The 19,409-nt window shown below is 54.8% G+C and overlaps 1 protein-coding gene across 1 annotated transcript; it reads left to right on the plus strand.

Annotated features, from left to right (window-relative positions):
- The first annotated feature begins 935 nt into the window (after nucleotides 1–935).
- LAD1 (ladinin 1) lies at nucleotides 936–19,209 on the plus strand. Its single transcript, XM_004028135.5, has 10 exons — nucleotides 936–1,178; nucleotides 11,148–11,291; nucleotides 13,288–14,131; nucleotides 14,661–14,765; nucleotides 15,630–15,673; nucleotides 17,078–17,150; nucleotides 17,256–17,393; nucleotides 17,728–17,814; nucleotides 18,101–18,175; nucleotides 18,534–19,209. The coding sequence occupies exons 1-10, from the start codon at nucleotides 1,141–1,143 to the stop codon at nucleotides 18,537–18,539; spliced, it is 1,554 nt and encodes a 517-aa protein (XP_004028184.4). The 5' UTR covers nucleotides 936–1,140; the 3' UTR covers nucleotides 18,540–19,209.
- The last annotated feature ends 200 nt before the right edge of the window (nucleotides 19,210–19,409 follow it).

Raw genomic sequence — 19,409 nt, forward strand, 5'->3', positions numbered from 1 at the left:
GAGCATGAGGGCAGTTCTGGCTCTGGCTCAGGCTCCCTTTTGATATTCTCATCCTGGCGCTGGGGCTGTGCCTCCTTCCTCTCAGGGCAGGAACAGCAACTGTGCGCTGACCCTGCAGTTCAGATCCATCAGGGAAGATAAGATTCCTCATGCTCAACGCCTGACCCTCTCTTAGCCCACCTGAGGCTGGTTCCTGGATAGAAAGCACCTGGCCCCGCATCAGCCCAGATGGGCACCTAAAGGGAGCCAGGTGGTGTCAGGGGTGCCTGAGCTGTCTCACGGTGCTCCAAAATTTGAGTCCTAGATATCTGTGTTTAATCTTTCCTCGGGGAAGAAAAACTGAGCTTCCTCTGCCCTTATTATACACCCTGCCACTCTAGCCCAAAGTCCAGTATCAGGGAGCAAGGACAGTGCCTTTGACATATTTGTGCTTTCATAAATGTTTGCTGAATTGAGTCTAAGATTCTCCCTTCGGGTGGGGCTGGGTCTACCAGGGGCATGTTTTGTGTGCAGCTCAGAAAGCAATGCCCCATTCATCTCAGCGAGGCCTACTGGGACGGTGGGCCCGGGTGGGTTCTGAAGCCAGGGAGTGGGGAGGGCGCTCCCTGCGAAGGGGCCCAGAAGGCGCGGGCGCTCTAGACCCGAGATCACAGTACCTGCGCTAACTTTTCCGCTCGGCTTCTTGCTCTTGAGCGTCTCCGGGCTAAGTCGGGTTCCCGGCAGGGGTCCCCGCCCCCAGCCCAGCTCCCCGGCACCCCGGGCCGCGGCACAGCGCGGGGAGGCGTCCCAGCGCCAAGCTGGTCGGACTGGTTCTGAGCAGGAAGTCTCCCGCCCTCGCCCCGGGCAGCCGACCAGCCCCACGCCGGCCCCGGGCGTCCGTCGTTCGGTCCCGCGATCCGTCCGACGGTCCACCCAGTGCTTGCGGCCTCGCGGCCGGGCCGGCCTGGGCTGCAATCAATGCGGCTTTGTCTGGGACGCCCACATCCCAGAGGCCATTCCCGGGTCGGCAAATCGGAGCGCGGCCGGGGCGCGCGGGGGTGAGATAAGCGGCCATGTGATCCCACCTGGGCTGGAAGGGGAGGGGCGCCAGGTGAGGCGGCGGCCGGCGGGGCGCGGGCGGCCACGCGGGGCTCCTGCAGCATGGCTGTCAGCAGGAAGGACTGGTCCGCGCTGTCCAGGTGAGCGCCGGAGGGAGCCGGGAGGGGCGGGGGGTCGGCGGGGAGCCTTTGGGTCTCCTCTCCTCGGGGCACCGGCCTCCTCCCCGCCTGGGACCCTGACACTGAGGCTGGATCCTGGTCTTGCTGCGACTCGCGGGAGACAGGATTGGGGCCAAACTCGGGACCCCTGAGGTTACAGGGTGGGTCTTCTCCCCTCGGGGCCTGAGGCCCCACACAGGGTGCTTAGGGGAAGGCTGGTCCCCAGTCTGGACGCCCCCTGGGGTATGGCCCCCCCTGTGGAAGGTGGAAGCGGGAAGGAACGTTTTGGGGGATTGTGGAGGTGTTCAGGAGTAACCTCCAAGCCTCATTCCTGAGAGAAGCCCCCGTGTGTCTCTGGCGGAGAGGACCCCTGGGAGGTGTCCCACAGCGCCTCTTGGGAGGGGGAGCAGGGAGAGCCGTCTTGGAGGGGCCAGTGAAGAGGACTGGAGGGAAGCAGACCCATCTCCCACTAAGGACGCTCAGAATCTCAGCATGGCATTTTGGGGTGGCATCTGGGCTGGGAACCTTAAGATAGTTGCCATCCCCATCTGTGCTGCCGCAATCTTTACTTGTACACTGGTCTCCTGAAGGGTCAGGGGATGAGGCATCCTACCCCTGCCTGCTGGACATCCCATCAGGGTCCGAGAGGCCTGGGGAAGGCGGGTGTTCAGAAGGCAGCACCCCTCATGGAGATTGGTGACCTCTAGCGAATTCTCTCGGAGCGACCCTGCACCTCTGCCAAGAAGGCCCCCTGTGAGCATTTTCACCTCATTCCTCCACTGGGCGCCCCCCTCCCCCATCTTGTCCCTAAGGAAACTGAGGCTCCTGCGGTAGCCCAGAGCTGGAGCCTGCTCTTTTGATCCCTTTCTAGCCAGGTAGATATTAGCCTCTTGGCTCCTCCCAGGTGGACATTTGGGTCTTGGCCTTTCCTGAGCCAGGGCTATCTCTGCCAGGTGCAGACCCTCCAGCCATTTGGGTCCTGTAGGCTTTCCCCATCAAGGCATCTTTCACAGGTTTTTCCAGGGCTCTAGTATGTCCTCTACCCCGCTCCTGCCCTCCCTTAATAAGGGCTCCAGAACTACCTCATTGTCTCAGGCTTAGCCTCTCCATAGCAGCTCATCGCCTGGGACTGGGGGGCCACCTCCCCAGACCCTCAAGACCTCACAGTGCTCTGAAGCACTGTGGGCAGCCCATGGGCTCTAGAGAGGGGAAAAGGTAAGCCCCACGAATGGAGGGAACTCAGTGCTCTGGAAAAGAAACCCAGGCTGCTATAGAGGAAGGGCTATGCTGAGGGTGCGGCTGAGGAGTCAAGGTCTTGGACTTTGCATGTGGGTCAGTGTGCCTGGGGGTTGATGTGGGAGTGTCTTTGCTTCTAGATGTGGGCCTACCTGTGCCTATGAATGTATGCTTATGTGTGTGTGTGTGTGGCATACTTGTGGACAAGTGTGTTTATGGCCTATGAAGAGATAACACATCTGTGTGGGGAGCTGGTTCTTATGTTGCTGAGTCTTGAGCTTGTCAGTCTGCATATGTTCAGTTGAACTGTTTATTGAAGACCTCAGTACTGTGCATTGGGTTAAAAATACAAACCAGACACTCCTTCTTCAGAAGTTCATAGTCTGGTGGGATATATGTGATTTTGTGTCTGAAAGCATGCCTGGATATGCATGGGGGTGTGTGTGTGTGTGGGGAGGCAGCTGGGGCACTGGAACTTTGAAAATGGGAGCAAGGTCTGGCCTAAGCTTGTCCACTGCTCAGATGGACATGGACTCATGTGGCTACAGCCAAGTTCCCACAAGATGTCCAGGGTAACTGCCAGGAAGCTCTGGGGAACCAGTCCTGCCACAGGGGCCCCTGGCCTGCCCTCCCTGCCGGGTCCCAGCCCTCATAGAGCCCTGTGGGCAGACGCAGCTGCTGCCAACAGTCACCCTGATGAGGCACCTGGAACAGAGGACCGCTCCCGCTCCGTTCCCTGGGTGAACAAGCCTCAGCGGGCAGGCAGGAAAGGGCTGTGAGTCACTGTCAACAGAGCCTCCTGGGCTGGGGAGGACCGTGCTAGGGTGTGACAGCACGGTCCCAGGTTGGGAGGTGGATGGAGAGGTGGGTGGGTAGCTGGGGGCCAGCCTGCAGCCCATCCTTGGCATGGAGCAGAGATTCAAGTCCTCCAGCCCAGGGATGGGGGGGCAGTGGTGAGCTGGCTGGCTGGGTGCCCTGGTCAGAGGCCTTGTCCTTTTCTCCCCGGACTGGCCTGGTGACCAGTGAGGCTGGGCCAGGCCTGTCTGCAGGGGGTGAGGGGTGGATCTGAGAGTGCCTGGGACTGAACAGCCAGTGGTTAATCATTTCCCTGCCTGGGCCTTGAGCCGCCCTCCTACTTCCAATCGCTGCCCTGGGTTCTCCAGACACCTCTCCCTAGACCTTTGGGGCTGGAAGAGACCTGAGTTACCCCCCACAGTGACCATGCAGAAGGGGAGCTTAAGGCCTGCCCTGCTCAGGTGCAGGAGACTGGCCAAGGTCATGGGCATGACCCCCCATCCCTCCTCTGTCCTCCCTTCCCTAACCCCAGCCCCCAAGATTTGCAAATTATGCTCCTTGAGCCCCAGGGTTCCACAAAATGCATCTGGGGCAGCCTTCTCACCCTCTCCCAGCTTTAAGCAGGGCAGCTGAGCCTTAATCTGTTGTATAATGGGCTTCTGTCTATGATTCAATTTGGGAAAATGGGTTCTACTGCTAAACGTGACTTTTAACAACCACTTCACTTAAATCCCTGCCATCAGTTGCTGCAGAATAGATGGAAGTTAGACTTCAGGAAGAAAATTCCCAGGGCAGAGGTCAAAACAAGCTCTCTAGTGAGTAATGGCAGAATGTCCTTTAGAATTATTTAAGAGAAAAAGAGGATCCCCATCCCCAAAGGATGGAGTTGAAGTCTGGAGTGGGGAGGAGGATAGCAGCATTACATGGAGACACCGAGAGGGACGTGTGTCCCCAGATGAAGGCCAGGAGGTGGGGGAAAGGGTTGTCAAGAGGGAAGTAGTGGTAGGCAGCTGCCTGGGGCTGTGGCCTCAGCTAGTAGGAGCAGCTGAGCCTCCACAGCTGTTCGGGCCTGTAGGTTTCACCCTGGGCCTGGCTCTGGGGCTTGAAGGTCAATGTTGCATGGGCTACGGGGTTTCCCCAAACCTCTGCCCTCCCAGGCTTTGCCTTGGGCCCCAGCCTGTCCTGGGGTAGGGAATACCACACCTTCAGGTGCCCTCTTGGGCCTCTGTTCCCTCCCTTGAAGGTTCAGCTGTTGAGCTCCCTCTGGGTTAGGGCCAGCCCTCCCTGGCCATACCTTTTCTGGCACTTGGTATGATGGTTAAGGGTAGGTGCTTTTGAGAGGCTGACCTAGGTTTAAACCTTGGTTTCTTGTTTTTATTAGCTGTGCGATCGTGGGAAGGTTGTTAACTCTTTTGAGCCTCAGTTTCTTTATATACGAGATGGACAGAGTCTCGCTCTATCACTCAGGCTGGAGTGCAGTGGCATGATCTTGGCTCACTGCAACCTCCACCTCCTGGGTTCTAAGTGATTCTCATGCCTCAGTCTCCTGAGTAGCTGGGATTACAGGCGCCCGCCACCACACCCAGCTATTTTTTTTCTATTTTTAGTACAGATGGGGTTTCACCATGTTGGCCAGCCTGGTCTCGAACTCCTGGCCTCAAGTGATCCGGCCGCCTTGGCCTCCCAAAGTGCTGAGATTACAAGCATGAGCCACCACACCCAGTGGCTGTTGTAAAGATGAATGCCAGGGGTATTAGAACAGTGACTGGTGTTAGAGTAAGCACTTCCACGTTAGTGTGCTCACTTCCCCCCTTATTCCTTTAGTTATGGATTTATTCATATTCACCATATTCAAGAAGTGCCTAACACTGTTTTGAGCCCTCAGTTTTTTAATTTATTACTGGGGTTTCAACAGCTGTACCCACTGAGTCCCCTCCTGGGGACTGGGCTTTGCCCTTCCCTCCCTTCCATTTTTATCCTCATAACTTGTGCTTATTGGAGATAACGCTTCTCCCCAGGGTGGGGTGGTGCTGCTAAAGGGACTTATGTTTTGCCAGGTGTCAGGGTTGAAGGCAGCCCCGTGATTCCCAAGCAGCAGGGGTGGTGGCCACATCACCTTGGGTGAGCTGTGGGGTCTTAGTGTAAAGCATGGGGACACTAAGGATCCCTGGGTTCTGAGTCCTGCAGCTGAGCCCTGGAGACCCCCAGGAGACCAGGCTCTGAGTGCTCATGCACCATCCAGAGCCCCACAGGAGGATAAACAAATAGGCCACTTCCCCAAGGGCTGAGGGTGGCATGTGGGAGCTGTGTGGCTCAAGACCCAGGAACCCTGGAGGCTCCAGCTCAGCCAGCTGTGGGTGTGGTCAGGTGGTCAGGGGAGAGGCACTCTGGGCTTTGTGGGCCACTTTCCCCAGTATTTGGATCCCTCAGCTTTGGAGGGCAAGAGCTGTTTCCAGGCTGTGGACAAGGGACAGGGTGCATCCAGAGGAGGGAGCTGGAGATGTGGCCTCACGTGTAAGCCAGCAGAAGTTGGCGTTTCTAAATCTGAATAAGAAAACCGAGGAGAGGTGGGACTTTGGAGCCTGCCTTATAAGAGAGCGTCTGTTTGTGTGTAGTGAATGAAGGATGAATGAATGATGAATGTTCAATCTACAAATACCTAGAGCTCACAGGAGTCATGCAGAGGCCCAGGGGAATCTTGTTTAAGTTCCGTGGCCATAGGGGGAAAGTTTGATTTGGGCGCCTCTCCATCTCCCCTGAGGAAGTAGAGGTGTGACTGACAGAGGAGGGATTGAGGTTCTCACCAGGAAGAGCTGCCCTGCTGGCAGAATTGGGAGGGTCTGGAAGGTTCTCCTCCAAAGGCACCTCCTTTCCCCTTGGGGTGATGGGCAGGCACTCGCCTTCCCTGGGCAGACAGCTGGGAAGATTGCCTTTGGGGGAGGAGTGTGCTTTGTTCCCCCTTTGTGCGCCTCGGCATCAAGGCAGAAGTTTTGTAATTTCTAGGGAGGAGGAGAGCCCAGCACCCCTGAAATTGACACTTACTTGCTGTTCCACATTTGTCAGCACCTGCTGGGTGCCAGGCGCCGTGCTGGGCACTAGAGATGAGACACCCTATCCTGCGGTTGTTTCTCTCACTGTAGGACAACTCAATCACTCTTCACTTATATAGAGATGGGGGTCTCACTTTGTTGCCAAAGCTGGTCTCAAACTCCTGGGCTCAAGTAATCCTCCCACCTTGGCCTCCCAAAGTGCTGGGATTACAGGCATGAGCCACCATGTCCAGCCAGTCACACTCTTTTCAACCCTCTCAGACCTTCTCCACTCTCTCCTTTGTTTGCTCATCAAAAAAAAAAAAAAAAAAAAGCAAAACTTAAGATCTGTACATTAATGTAAATTATACCTTAACTTAGAGCATTCTTTGAGCCCACATCCTCCTCTAGCTACTGTCCCACCTTTTTTTTTTTTTTGAGATGGAGTCTTACTTTGTCATCCAGGCTGGAGTGCAGCGGCGTGATCTTGGCTCACTGCAACCTCTACCTCCTGGGTTCTAGCCATTTTCCTGCCTCAGCCTCCCGAGTAGCTGGGATTATAGGAGTCTGCCACCATGCCTGGCTAATTTTTGTATTTTTAGGAGAGACAGGGTTTCACCATATTGGCCAGGCTGGTTTTGAACTCCTGACCTCAGGTGATCCACCTGCCTCAGCCTCTCAAAGTGCTAGGATTACAGGCATGAGCCACTGCGCCCAGCCACTACTGTCCCATGCTATTTGCTTCTCAAAAGAGTTGTTGATACTCACTAATTCCTTTTTTGGTTTCCATTTACCCCCACCAGCCTGCTCAGGCTCTGGCACAGCCCTGGCATCTGCTTTTCCTGTGGTACCTGGTGCCTCTGTGCTCACAATTCTGTCTTGGTCTCATTCCCCTCGCAGCAGCATCTGACTCGGGCCCTCACTCCCCTGTTCATGCCAACACCCTCCTCTGGTTTCCTTCCAGCTCCCTGGCTGCAGCGTCTTGATCTTTGGCTTTCACTGGTTTCTTCTCCTTTGGAACAAGCCAGAAGCACAGCTCTTCATCTCCTTCTTGTCCCTCCCCACTACCACCCAACAGCCCACCACACTCCTTCCTCCCCTGGTCTTCCCCATGTTATTAATGGCCCTCCAGAAATAGCTCGGGCCCAAAATCTAGCAGTTCTTGATTTTTCTCTTTTCCTCCCCTGCCTCCCACCCAACATCCAATCCAACAGTCAACCCTGGTGGCTGTATCTTCAGAACATGTCCCGAATCTATCACTTTTCCCCATATTTTCTGTCCCCACCCCAGTTCAAGCCATCATAGTTCTAGCTCTCGCCTGTGGGATTGCGGGTGCCTTCTGACGGGTCCTCTGTTTCCCCTCTCCCCTGGCCCTTTCAATGTTTTTTTTTTTTTTTTCATACAGCAGCCAGAGAGATTAAAACTAGAGCGATCCCATCATGTTGTTTCTCTGTGTAACACTCTCCAGGGCTCTCCAGCACACCTGGAATAAAACCCAAGTCCTTTCCCTGGTCTCCAAGGCCCTCTGCTCTGGCCTTACTTCCCTCTCCAGCTTCCCTGTGGGCCACTCTGGCCCTGGTTTCCCGTCTTCCCCTGAATACCCAGCTCCTCACATGCAGGCTCTGCACTGGCTGGATCCTCCTCCTGGAACACTGGCTGCCGGATCTGGCTCTGCTGCCTCCTCCTCATGAACCAGGGCTCTCTGAGGGGGCTTCCCCACCCAGCCACCTTCTCTCATGTCACTTACTTTGTTCCCTTGTCCTAGTGACACTTAGCTGGTGTCATTTTGTTCATGGGCTTGTTTCCTTGCTCATGGTCTGACTCCCCCATGCTGGATGTGTGCCTTGTGAAGGGGAAGACCCTGTTGGTCTCATTCCCAGCTGTTCCCAGCCCCTGGAATCGTGCCTGGCACAGAGTAGGTCCTCAAAAGTAATTTTCTAGTGAATATTGGCTCAATCCAGGGGATGCTGGACCTAGAAAAAAATCAGAGCGGTTCATGTGGTTCATCCTTCTCATTTTAGGAGGGAAAACTGAGGAAGAGAAAAGGAAGTAACTTGCCAAAGGGCAGGAGGACTAGAAACCAGATCACCTGACCTTGCCTTACCACAGACTCCCTGTGGAGGAGACAGGCTCAGTGGGAACTAGCGCTGAGCAGCAGGCGAGGCTGGGACAGCAAAGGGTAGAGAGTTTGGCATCTGGCAGTGGCAAGAGGAGGCCTTGCAGTCGTTGCTATAATTCTGGGAGGGAAGAAAGAGGCCTTTTCTAGAACCTTTTAACCTGATTTGCAGACAATGCAGGGGGAACCACAGAGAAGGGCTCCCCCAGCTGACTTTCACAGCCTGGTACTCCCCTGCTCACACCCTATCCTGTCTCCCAGGGTGAAGCTCAGCCTCCCGTCCCCAGCAAACCCTGAACCTCGGTACCTTCCCTCTGCCTGGACTGCCAGCCCCACCCCATCGAAAGCCTGTTTCTTCACTGAGATGCAGCCCGGTTCATCTCTTCATGAGCCTTTTCTGATAATCTTGGCCTATAGCATCTGTTCTCTCACACTGCAGAACAACTTAAGCACTTTGGTTGGGGGAGTTATTGGTGGACACACTTCTCTTTTTCACTGGATTGTCATTATCTCCAGGGCAGAGACCCTGCCATGTTCTGTGATGCCCACACAGTTCCTGGCATGGTGCTGGCTTGTCATAGTCATTCAGTTTTCATTTGCTGTTTGGTTGGACTGGAAGGGGTGGGGTGGATGGAAGATGGGCTGGTGGGAGGTGGTAGGTAGGGCAGGTGGATAAAGATGGTGGAAACAGCTGGGTGGCTGAGTACATGGATGTATGGGCGAGTAGTAGATGGATAGACTGGTGGGGTTGCCTGGCTGGGTGTAGAATGCCTGCTTGGCCCCATGAATGAAGGGTGACTGAGGCAGGAACCAAATGTAGGGTGTGGGGTCCCCTTGCTCCCCAGATAAGTGAAAGTTGTCTGGATTTTCATCCAGATCTGTGGAGCTCCATGGCTCAACTCTTTCCATGAAGCTCTTTCCATCTGAAAGGTGAGGGAGGCTCCAAGAGCCCCTGGGAAGTGAAAGGAAGGCGATATTGGAGTTTTTTCCATGTGTAAATGGTTTTGTTTGTAAGTCTTCCCTTCCCAAAAGCTAAGAAATTCCATGGGGAATTGAGTGAGGAACTATCTCCATGACTGTCCACTGATGGATATTACCTAAGAATCCCAGGACCAAAAAGAGAAAGGCACTTGGCAAGTTCATCTGTTTCCTTCAGGCAGGACCAGGCCCGCCCTTCCACATTCCTGGTCACCCCCAGGGATGGAGGCCCCCCTATTCTCATCCTGGGGTCCAGAGTACAGTTCAACCCAGTGGTTCCTATCTGGGGTGACTTTGCCCCCCAGGAGACATTTGGCAATGTCAGGAAACATTTTGGTTGTCCCAGCTGGGGAATGTACTACTGGCACCCAGCAGGTAGAGGCTAGGGATGCTGCTAAACATCCTGTGATCCAGGACAGCCCTGGACATGGAATTGTCTGGCCAAAGTGTCAACAGTGCTGAGCTGGAGAAACCCCAGTCTAATCCAAAGCCCTGCAGCTTTACTAGGAATTTAATAGATGTATAATTTGAACTACATTTGAAATGTTAATTTTTTTTGAGATGGAGTTTCACTCTGGCCCAGGCTGGAGTGCAATGGCACTATCTCGGCTCACTGCAACCTCTGCCTCCCAGGTTCAAGCAATTCTCCGGCCTCAGCCTCCCGAGTAGCTGGGATTATAGGCATGCACCGCTATGCCCAGCTAATTTTTTTTTTTTTTTTGTATTTTTAGTAGAGACAGGGTTTCACCAAGTCTTGATCTCTGGTGATCCACCCTCCTCAGCCTCCCAAAGTGCTGGGATTTTGGGTGTGAGCAACCGCGCCCGGCCTAAAATGTTAAGTTTTTGAGTAGTCACATTAAAAATGTAAAAAGCAGCCCAGCACAGTGGCTCATGCCTGTAATCCCAGCACTTTGGGAGGCCAAGGTGGGAGGATTGCTTGAGTCCAGGAGTCTAGGACCAGCTGAGCAACATTGTGAGACCTCATTTCTACAAAAAATTTAAAAATTAACCAGGTGTAGTGGTGCACACCTGTAGTCCTAGCTACTCAGGAGGCTGAGGTGGGAGGATCACTTGAGCCTGGGAGGTTGGGGCTGCAGTGAGCTGTGATTGTGCCACTGCACTCCAATCTGAGCAACACAGTGAGACCCTGTTTCAAAAAAAGGGAAAAAACAAAATTAATTTTAATATTATAGCTCATTTACCGCAATATATCCACAATATTGCCATTTCAACACACAGTCAATATACACAATTTTTTTCTTTCTTTTTTGAGACAGAGTCTTGTTGTGTCACCCAGGCTGGAGTGCAGTGACACAATCTTGACTCACTGCAACCTCTGCCTCCCGAGTTCAAGTGATTCTTGTGCCTCAACCTCCTCAGTAGCTGGGACTACAGGTGTGCACCACCACACCCGGCTAATCTTTTTTTTTTTTTTTTTTTTTTTGTATTTTTGTAGAGCTGGAGGTTGCCATGTTGCCCAAGCTGGTCTCGAACTCCTGAGCTCAGGCAATCCGCCTGTCTCAGCCTCCTAAAGTGCTGGGATCATAGGCATGAGCCACCGTGCCTGGCCAACGTACACAGTTCTTAATGAGACCTTTCACTGGTCTTCAAGATCCAGTGTGTATTTCACACAGCATGCCTTGGTTCACACCAGCCACGTTTCAAGCACTTCTGAGCTGCTAGTAGCCAGTGCAGGCCTAGAGGGCATTTGGTCTCTTCTCCCAGCCCTAAAGGAGCCTGCCTCGGGAGGGTCCTGGGTTTCCCCAGCTGTGCTGACCCTCTCCTCCCCTCCCCCAGCCTTGCCCGGCAGAGGACTCTGGAGGATGAGGAGGAGCAGGAGCGCGAGCGCAGGCGGCGGCACCGCAACCTGAGCTCCACCACGGACGATGAGGCTCCCAGGCTCAGCCAGAATGGAGACCGGCAGGCCTCTGCTTCTGAGAGGTAGGTGCTCAGGTTTCTATCCTGATGGATGGGGATGGACTGGTTGCCTCAGACTAAGTGCAGCATATTCAGTCTGCTCAGGGAGTTGGGGCCCAGCAAATGAGGCTGAAGGGTGTGATGATGAATTTCCAGTTCCCCACCTTACCCAGACTCAGTCCTGCCAGCTTCCATCCTCTTCATAACAATGCTTGCTACTATTTGTAGACCATCCGTGAGCCAATACTGTGCTGGACATTTTATGGCCATAGCTCACGTAATCCACACAATGTCCTTGAGAGAGAGGTATTGTTAACCCATTTTACAGGTGGAGTAACAGGGTTGAAAAGTACTTAGGTGACTTGCTGAGGTCACGTACCTCAAGAGTAGCAGGGCCAGAATGTCCATCCAGATCTGTCAAGCTGCCGCCTCCTTCCATTATCCAGGCTGCCTTCTTCTAACCCTGACCCTCTATAATTTACTTCTATTTTTTTTTTTTTTTTTTTTTGAGATGAAGTCTCGCTATGTCGCTAGGCTGGAGTGCAGTGGCGCGATCTCAGCTCACTGCAAGCTCCGCCTCCTAGGTTCAAGCAATTCTTCTGCCTCAGCCTCCTGAGTAGCTGGGACTACAGGCACCCGCCACCACACCCAGCTAATTTTTGTATTTTTAGTAGAAATGGGGTTTTACCATGTTGGTCAGGATGGTCTCGATCTCTTGACCTCATGATCCGCCTGACTTGGCCTCCCAAAGTGCTGGGAATACAGGCATGAGCCACCGTGCCCGGCTCCTTTTTTTTTTTTTTTTTTTTTTTGAGATGGAGTCTTGCTCTGTCACCCCAGCTGGAGTGCAGTGGCGCAATCTTGACTCACTGCAACCTCCGCCTCCCACGTTCAAGCTATTCTGCCTCAGCCTCCCGAGTAGCTGAGATTAAAGGCACCTGCCACCATGCCCGGATAATGTTTGTATTTTTAGTAGAGATGGGGTTTCACCATGTTAGGCAGGCTGATCTTGAACTCCTGACCTCAGGCGATCCACCAGCCTCAACTTCCCAGTGCGGGGATTACAGGTGTGAGCCGCTGCACCGGCCTATAATTTACTTCTGAGGAGAAGAAACTTGGGGCTAGTTTTGCCATCTAGATTTTGGGATTATGAGGTGGGGGAAGAGCCTGGGGTTTACTGAATGCCAGCTATATACCAGGACTGTCCTGGGCACCCTCATGAGTCTCATTTTGCTTCCTAACAAGCCCAGTTTGTAGATGTGAAAACTGAGGCTCCAACAGTAAGTTAAGTTGCCTGAAATCACATGGAGAGCAGGGTGATGCGGAAGGAAAATAATCTCCTTTTGCTGGAGGCCAGGTGCTGTGGGTTATGGACAATCCTCTCATGTTACTTTTGTTTCTTTGGGTCCCCCAAGAAGGGAGAACAGGGCTGTGATGACCCTCTCCTCTCCTGTCCTCCCCTCCCCCAGCTTTGCCCGGCAGCAGACTCTGGAGGACGTCCAGAGCTGGGCTGCACCAGTACCTGTGGCTGTCACCTAGTCTTGGCTGCACCCACAAGACTGACAGGAGTGTGGAATAGTGCATTGGAAGACTTAGGTTCTGCTCCCAGCTCCCCCACCAATCAGCTGTGTGACCTTGACAAAATCCCTGGACATCTCTAGTCTTGATCTAAGATCTAAGGGGCAGAGACTGTGCTTATTCCTTTTGATCCCCAATGCCCCATGCAGGCTCTGGCACATATTAAACAGTTATTCAGAGTCTGTTGACTATGTCTGAACATGGAGTCATTGGACTTCATAGGAATTTATAAGCTTTTTAAAAAGCACAGAGTGCTTTGTTCAGATGATACCTTGGAAGTGCAATATATCGAGTGGATAAAGGTGGTGGTGAGCCGGGGAGGCCAGGGCCTGACATCCTCACCTCCTCCTTGGTGGCCCTGGCAGCATCTCCATTGGGTTAGGTATACTTAGGGTACCTTCCACCTCTATCCTCTGATTCTGTCTCCCATCTTCTGATTCAGACTACCGAGTGTGGAAGAAGCAGAGGTGCCCAAGCCACTGCCCCCAGCCTCCAAAGATGAGGACGAGGACATCCAGAGCATCCTCAGAACACGGCAGGAGCGGAGGCAGAGGCGGCAGGTGGTGGAGGCTGCACAGGCCCCCATCCAGGAGAGGCTGGAGGTAGAGGAGGGGAGGGACAGCTTGAGCCCTGTGCAGGCCACACAGAAACCCCTAGTCCCCAAGAAGGAACTGGAAATCCCACCTCGCCGGAGACTGAGTCGGGAACAGCGGGGCCCCTGGGCCCTGGAGGAGGAGAGCTTGGTGGGCAGGGAGCCAGAAGAGAGGAAGAAAGGGGTTCCAGAGAAGTCCCCAGTCTTGGAGAAATCCTCCATGCCACAGAAGACGGCACCTGAAAAGAGCCTGGTCTCTGAGAAAACCTCCATCTCTGAGAAGGTGCTGGCCTCAGAGAAGACATCTCTATCAGAGAAGATAGCAGTGTCAGAGAAAAGAAACAGCTCAGAGAAGAAGTCTGTTCTAGAAAAAACCAGTGTCTCTGAGAAGTCGCCAGCCCCAGGGATGGCACTGGGCTCAGGAAGGAGGCTGGTGTCTGAGAAAGCTTCCATCTTTGAGAAGGCACTGGCCTCAGAGAAGAGCCCAACTGCAGATGCTAAGCCGGCCCCAAAGAGGGCCACAGCCTCAGAGCAGCCCCTGGCGCAGGAGCCGCCAGCCTCTGGGGGAAGCCCAGCCACCACCAAGGAGCAGAGAGGAAGGGCCCTCCCTGGGAAGAACCTGCCCTCTTTGGCAGAGCAGGGGGCTTCAGACCCTCCGACTGTGGCCTCCCGCCTCCCACCCGTCACACTCCAGGTTGGCAGTGTCCCGTCCCTCCCACCCTTCTACTCTGCCACCTGGCTGGCACTGCCGGCCAGTCCCACCCAGGTAGTCCCTGGTTCCCTGGCTGCCTCCATCCTCCCACCTGCAGGCTGGCCTTGGAAGTCTCTTCTTTCCCTGCCTGCTTCTAGCCATGGTCGGAGCAGGGAGGCTGAGATGGGGCAGGCTGCTGGAGCTTAAAGGGGCACCAGCTGTGGGGCAGGGAGCATCTGGTGCCCCCCACCATATCCTCATCCAGGGCCTGGGCTCCAGGACCCCGGCAGACTAGTGGGGAGCCTCAGATCCTTCTAGAAGCTCCCCTGGAAAGCTCTGCCTGGTGCCCTGGCCCCAAGGGACTTTGTCCGTGAGCCACTCCCACAGCAGATGGAGGAGGCAGGAGAGAAGGCACAGGGCTGTCTCATTCTCCCCTCTTCCTGCAGCTCCTGGGGTGAGCCATGGGGTCTATGGCTGCCCCGGCCTGATGGGCCCTAGACCTCTTATGTGACACTCCCCCTGCTCCATCCAGGTGAAAATCCCCAGCAAGGAGGAAGAGGCAGATACGTCCTCACCCACACAGCGAACCTACAGCAGCTCCCTCAAACGCTCCAGCCCCAGGACCATCTCCTTTCGGGTGAGAGCCCTGGGTACCCTGGTCTGCGAGCCACTGGAGGGCAAGTGGAGGAAGCCCGCATCCATTACAACATAGGAGCCGTAGGTTAGGTAGGAAGGTCCCCTGGATAGAGAGGAGCTTTGGATTCCCATGGGTGGCCCTGAACAGACAAGGTTGTATTCAGCAGAGGAGAGCAGGTTAGTGACCTGGGGGGTAGGTGCCAGTAAGTATGAGCAGCCCCACCTAGTGGGCAAGGCCAGGGCTGCATGAAGACCGGACAGGCAGGGCTGGCCCTGGGCTGCAGAGAGGTCCACACCTGCCTTCATCAGTTCCTGGCCTCACCTAGGAGACTTGTCTAGGAGGGGAGGGGAGGAACAGAGAGCAGCAAGGCTCTCCCACTGCTTCCTGCCCTGCCACTGTCCCAATAGTACAAACTATGTGGATTGGGGAAATCTCTTCTTGCTTTGTCCTGGTGTTTATTCTTGGTTCTTCTGTTCACTGGGTCATTCACTCAGTCATTGGTATCATGCCTCTAATGTGTGCCAGGCCCTGGAGAGGTGGCCCGATAGCGACTGGTGCCCCCACAGAGCTCATGGGCAGTGGGAGGCAGATAGGAAACAGGTGGTTACAGGTGCCCTGCGAAGGAAGTCTGAAGAAAGTCTTCTGACCCATATTAGTGGGTGGGAACATGTGTCTTCCAGATACAAACAAGGATCTTTAATGAAGGCTTGTCCACATATTTCTTTGGTGGGGTTGACCCCTGGTAGAAGGGGTGGGAGGTCTGAAGAGGAGGAGGACATGTCTTGAGAGCTGGGCTCCTCACTCGAGGGGGCCACTGATTTCCCGGGGACTCCCACACAACAATGCCTTTCCTTCTCATTTCAGATGAAACCCAAGAAAGAAAACTCAGAAACAACCCTAACTCGCAGGTGGGGGGCCTGGAGGCTCTGGTTCTTTCCTATTTGGCCATGTTCAGGCTATTTTCTGAGTACCTGCACCCGCCCTCCTTGTGCCAGGCTGTGCGGTAGGGCACATGAGGGGAAGGTGCAGTCCTTGCCCAGGGCTCCAGATTTGGCAGGGGGATGGGATTAACAGGATGGACTCAGGCGGGATGAGATGGAACAAGGATGGGGAAGGATCAGGGAGAGCTGCTCGGAGGAGGCAGGGCTTGGGTGGGGCCCCAAAGGGGGATGAGGGTTTAGCCTTGAGGTTAGGACAGGGAAAGGGGGCTTTCTGGGAGGGAGATCACAAACAGTGTAAGGGAGGGGAAGCCCCTGCTCCAGCAGGCCTGGTTGGGGGGCTGTGGGTCTGCAGGTTTAACAAGGATTCCTGGGCTCGGTGGTGTTGATGCGAGAAGCCTGAGGACTATGCTTTGGAAAAAAAAGCAAAACTGAAATAGGATCTGAGAAGCAGATGTGCTTATGTATTAGGAATGTCATCCACTCATGCTGTATTCATCTGCCCCATGAACATTTACTGGAGCCTACTACACTAGGCTAGGCCTGGGGGCTGGGGTGGGGGTGGAGGAGGAGGAGTACAAAGACAAATGACACAGCTGCTGTCCTCAAGGAACTCACACCCACCCAGCAAACCTATAGCAGCTCTCTCAAACATGAGACCATTACATACTGGCCAACCAGGGAGGGACAGGGACACAGGAATATGAACCCAGGGCTAGGAGCTCAGGAGTAGCTGCACCTGCTCAGCCTGTGAGAGCTGGGGAAGGTCTCATGGAGCAATTGATTTTCCATGAACTAGTAGGAAGTTTGCTCGTGTAAAACTGGAGGAATAGCATTTTAAATAGAGGGAACAGCATGTGAAAAAGGCAGAGTGAAGAGCATGGTGTCCAGCTGGCTGGCACACAGGCATACTGTGGGGGAGGGAAGGGGAGGCCCCAGATCACTAGAGCCTTGTATGCTGTGCCAAGGCCTATGGGGTCTGAGCTGGAAGGACAGGATCAGATTTGAGGTAGGAGCAGCCGTGTGGAGAGCTCATGGTGGCAGGCTGGGAGAGCAGGTAAGTGGCGATTGCTGTGATGGGGAAGATGGAAAGGAAGGGCCTGCTTTGGGAGGTGTTTTGCAGTGGAAATGACAAGGTGTGGGGGAGAAGGGATGTCCTATTGAATGGGACGTTTCTCGGAAGTGGAGGGAAATCCGTGGAGTCTGTAAGTTCCTCACGTTGGCCAAGTCAACACAGCCTGCTGTGTGATGGAGGGCCACATTCTCTTGGCCACAATGAGAACGTGTGATGGGGCTGCTCCTCAGGCCCTGGGGGTGGGCCTGGTCTCCCTGGGTGTCTCACTTGGCTTGCCTGTTCCATCTTCCATCCTGCAGTGCCAGCATGAAGCTCCCAGACAACACAGTGAAGTTGGGAGAGAAGCTGGAGAGATACCACACGGCCATACGGGTGGGTGGGGGCTTCTCCTGAGGGGTGGAGGGAGCAGGATGAGTAGTGGGCATGGCCCTTTCCCCTCCCCAGCATGGGTCAGCTGTTGGTGTTCTTGGTTCCCAGAGATCAGAATCTGTCAAGTCTCGGGGTCTGCCTTGCACTGAGTTATTCGTGGCTCCTGTGGGTGTAGCCAGCAAGCGCCACCTCTTTGAGAAGGAACTGGCGGGCCAGAGCCGAGCAGAACCAGCCTCCAGCCGGAAGGTGAGGGGCTCAGGCCCCACAGGGTCCTTAGGGTGATTAGCCCTGACGTCTCCAAAACCCAAATCTTGGCTGTGGCAATGCTAGAAAACTGTTTTCATGTGTCAATTAATGTTGGCAGAACCTCCATTTGAGTTCCCATTCACGTTCCTGAGCCCATCTCCTTAGCTGGGCACACAGCTCCCTGGGGGAAGGGGAGGGGGCTGTCCCAGGTATATGTGGCATGTGCTGGATGCATAGGGGAGTGAGGGAGAGTCCTATCCCATTCCAGGGCCTCTGAACATGCCTTGCTGCTGCCAAGGGCCCTAAACCCTGAGATGGAAAGTTCTCTTTTTAGGAGAACTTGAGGCTCTCAGGGGTTGTGACATCAAGGCTCAACCTGTGGATCAGCAGGACCCAGGAATCTGGAGATCAGGACCCCCAGGTATCCTCACCCTCCCTGATGTCTCTTACTGTGGAGCCTTTGTGGTGGGATGACTGGGGACAGAGGAGGGACAGTCGGGAGAGGAGGAGTCATTTCAGGAGTGGAGGCAGTGGGGAATAGATGGGTGTGTGGGTCAGACTCTGGCAGAGAGGAGGGGTGGGTCTGGGTTCCTTCTCTCTTTTGGGAAGAGAAAGGACATCCTGGGCTGGGAGCTGGGCCTGGGGTATCCCGAGCCCTTTGGAGCCTGGTCTTAGTCCCTGGTCTCCACCCTGATACCCTCAATCAGGAGGCACAGAAAGCATCATCTGCAACCGAGAGGACTCAGTGGGGACAGAAATCTGACTCCTCGCTGGACGCTGAGGTGAATGGTGGGGAGGAGCCTGGCCCTACGGTGGAGGGCCACAGTGTACTGTGGGAGACCCCATCGCCCCCGTGTGCACACACTAATTGGCCTGCAATCGCACAGTCCACCCAGAACGCCCCCATCCCTGCTCATGCAGATTGGTCTGAGCCAACCGTGAGAACAAGGTTGAGCCCTCACCTGGTTGTGCTGCCTGCAGCTCTGCAGAGCCCCTCCCTCTTCAGCTGGCAGATTACAGGGCTCTGACTCATTGTGGGTGTGGGGCTTGGGCAAAGGGATGCCTTCCTATACAGTGGCCCCCTTCCCCTTCCATCCCTGACACCCCATTGACTTGTGCTAACAGCTCTTTGCCCCACAGGTGTGACAAGCCCCGCCAAGACAGACCTGCAAGTCTTCGTCTCAAGGGACCTCCCTCATGCCAGGCCCCTGCCTCTCACAGCAGCACCCTTTCCTCTCATTGTCCCTGTTCCCTTTTTGCCTGTGGATCTGTTTGGCCAGGGCCCCTGGGGTCAGGAATATTTGCAAGACTCAGCCAGCTCCTTCCCAGCCCAGCCTCTTGGGGCTGGGACTTTCTCACCCTGCGGCAGGCACAACAGATGCTGGGACCCAGCCTCTGCCCAGGTCACAGCACAAGTGCACATCAGCACTATGGGGCCTATGTCCTGCCCAGAGACCTCTGCTCCTTCCTGCTCACATCCACGGTCAGGGCACGGCGCCCCTCAAGAACTCCAGAGTCACCCATCTCATCGGCTCCCAGCAAGTGCCTCTGTGTCTATGATGTCCCCCTTCTCTGAGGCCTGGACCCACCCATCTTTGTCCCTGGGGCCTGCTCCCAGCCACTGAGGCCCGCTCTGGCCAGTGGAGAAGGAGTTGCCGTGCGTCTTCCCTGTGCCCCATCTCCCTGCTTGGTTCTCCCCTCCCTTCCCTGGCCGGCTGCCGTGGCCAGGAGCTAAGTGCCTTTTTGTGTGCAACCACTTACCCTTTCTCTGAAAAACCTGTTCTCAGGAAGGATCTGATAAACTCATTTACTCTCAGGTGTAAGAGACTGATGAGACCTTAGAAGCGAATTCCTCTCTGGAGGCCTTGCTTTCTAGCAGAGGTCATCTGAAGTGTGTGAGGAGGATCATCATTTTCCTCATCCCCCCTCTTCTCACATTAAGGTGGTGGCTTGCCACTCAGCAGTCCTAGCTTGGTGACTGGGAACTGCCACATACAGGGCCAGGCCTACCCTCCT

Source organism: Gorilla gorilla, chromosome 1, assembly GCF_029281585.2.
Source record: "Gorilla gorilla gorilla isolate KB3781 chromosome 1, NHGRI_mGorGor1-v2.1_pri, whole genome shotgun sequence".
NCBI classification, from domain to species: Eukaryota; Metazoa; Chordata; class Mammalia; order Primates; family Hominidae; genus Gorilla; species Gorilla gorilla.

Excerpts from the sequence above, each read along its gene's own strand:
- LAD1 (XM_004028135.5), top strand. The coding sequence starts at position 1,141 with ATGGCTGTCAGCAGGAAGGACTGGTCCGCGCTGTCCAG. Across the intron at positions 1,179-11,147 it reads GACTGGTCCGCGCTGTCCAG|CCTTGCCCGGCAGAGGACTC; the intron begins GTGAGCGCCGGA and ends CCCCTCCCCCAG. Across the intron at positions 14,132-14,660 it reads TCCCACCCGTCACACTCCAG|GTGAAAATCCCCAGCAAGGA; the intron begins GTTGGCAGTGTC and ends TGCTCCATCCAG.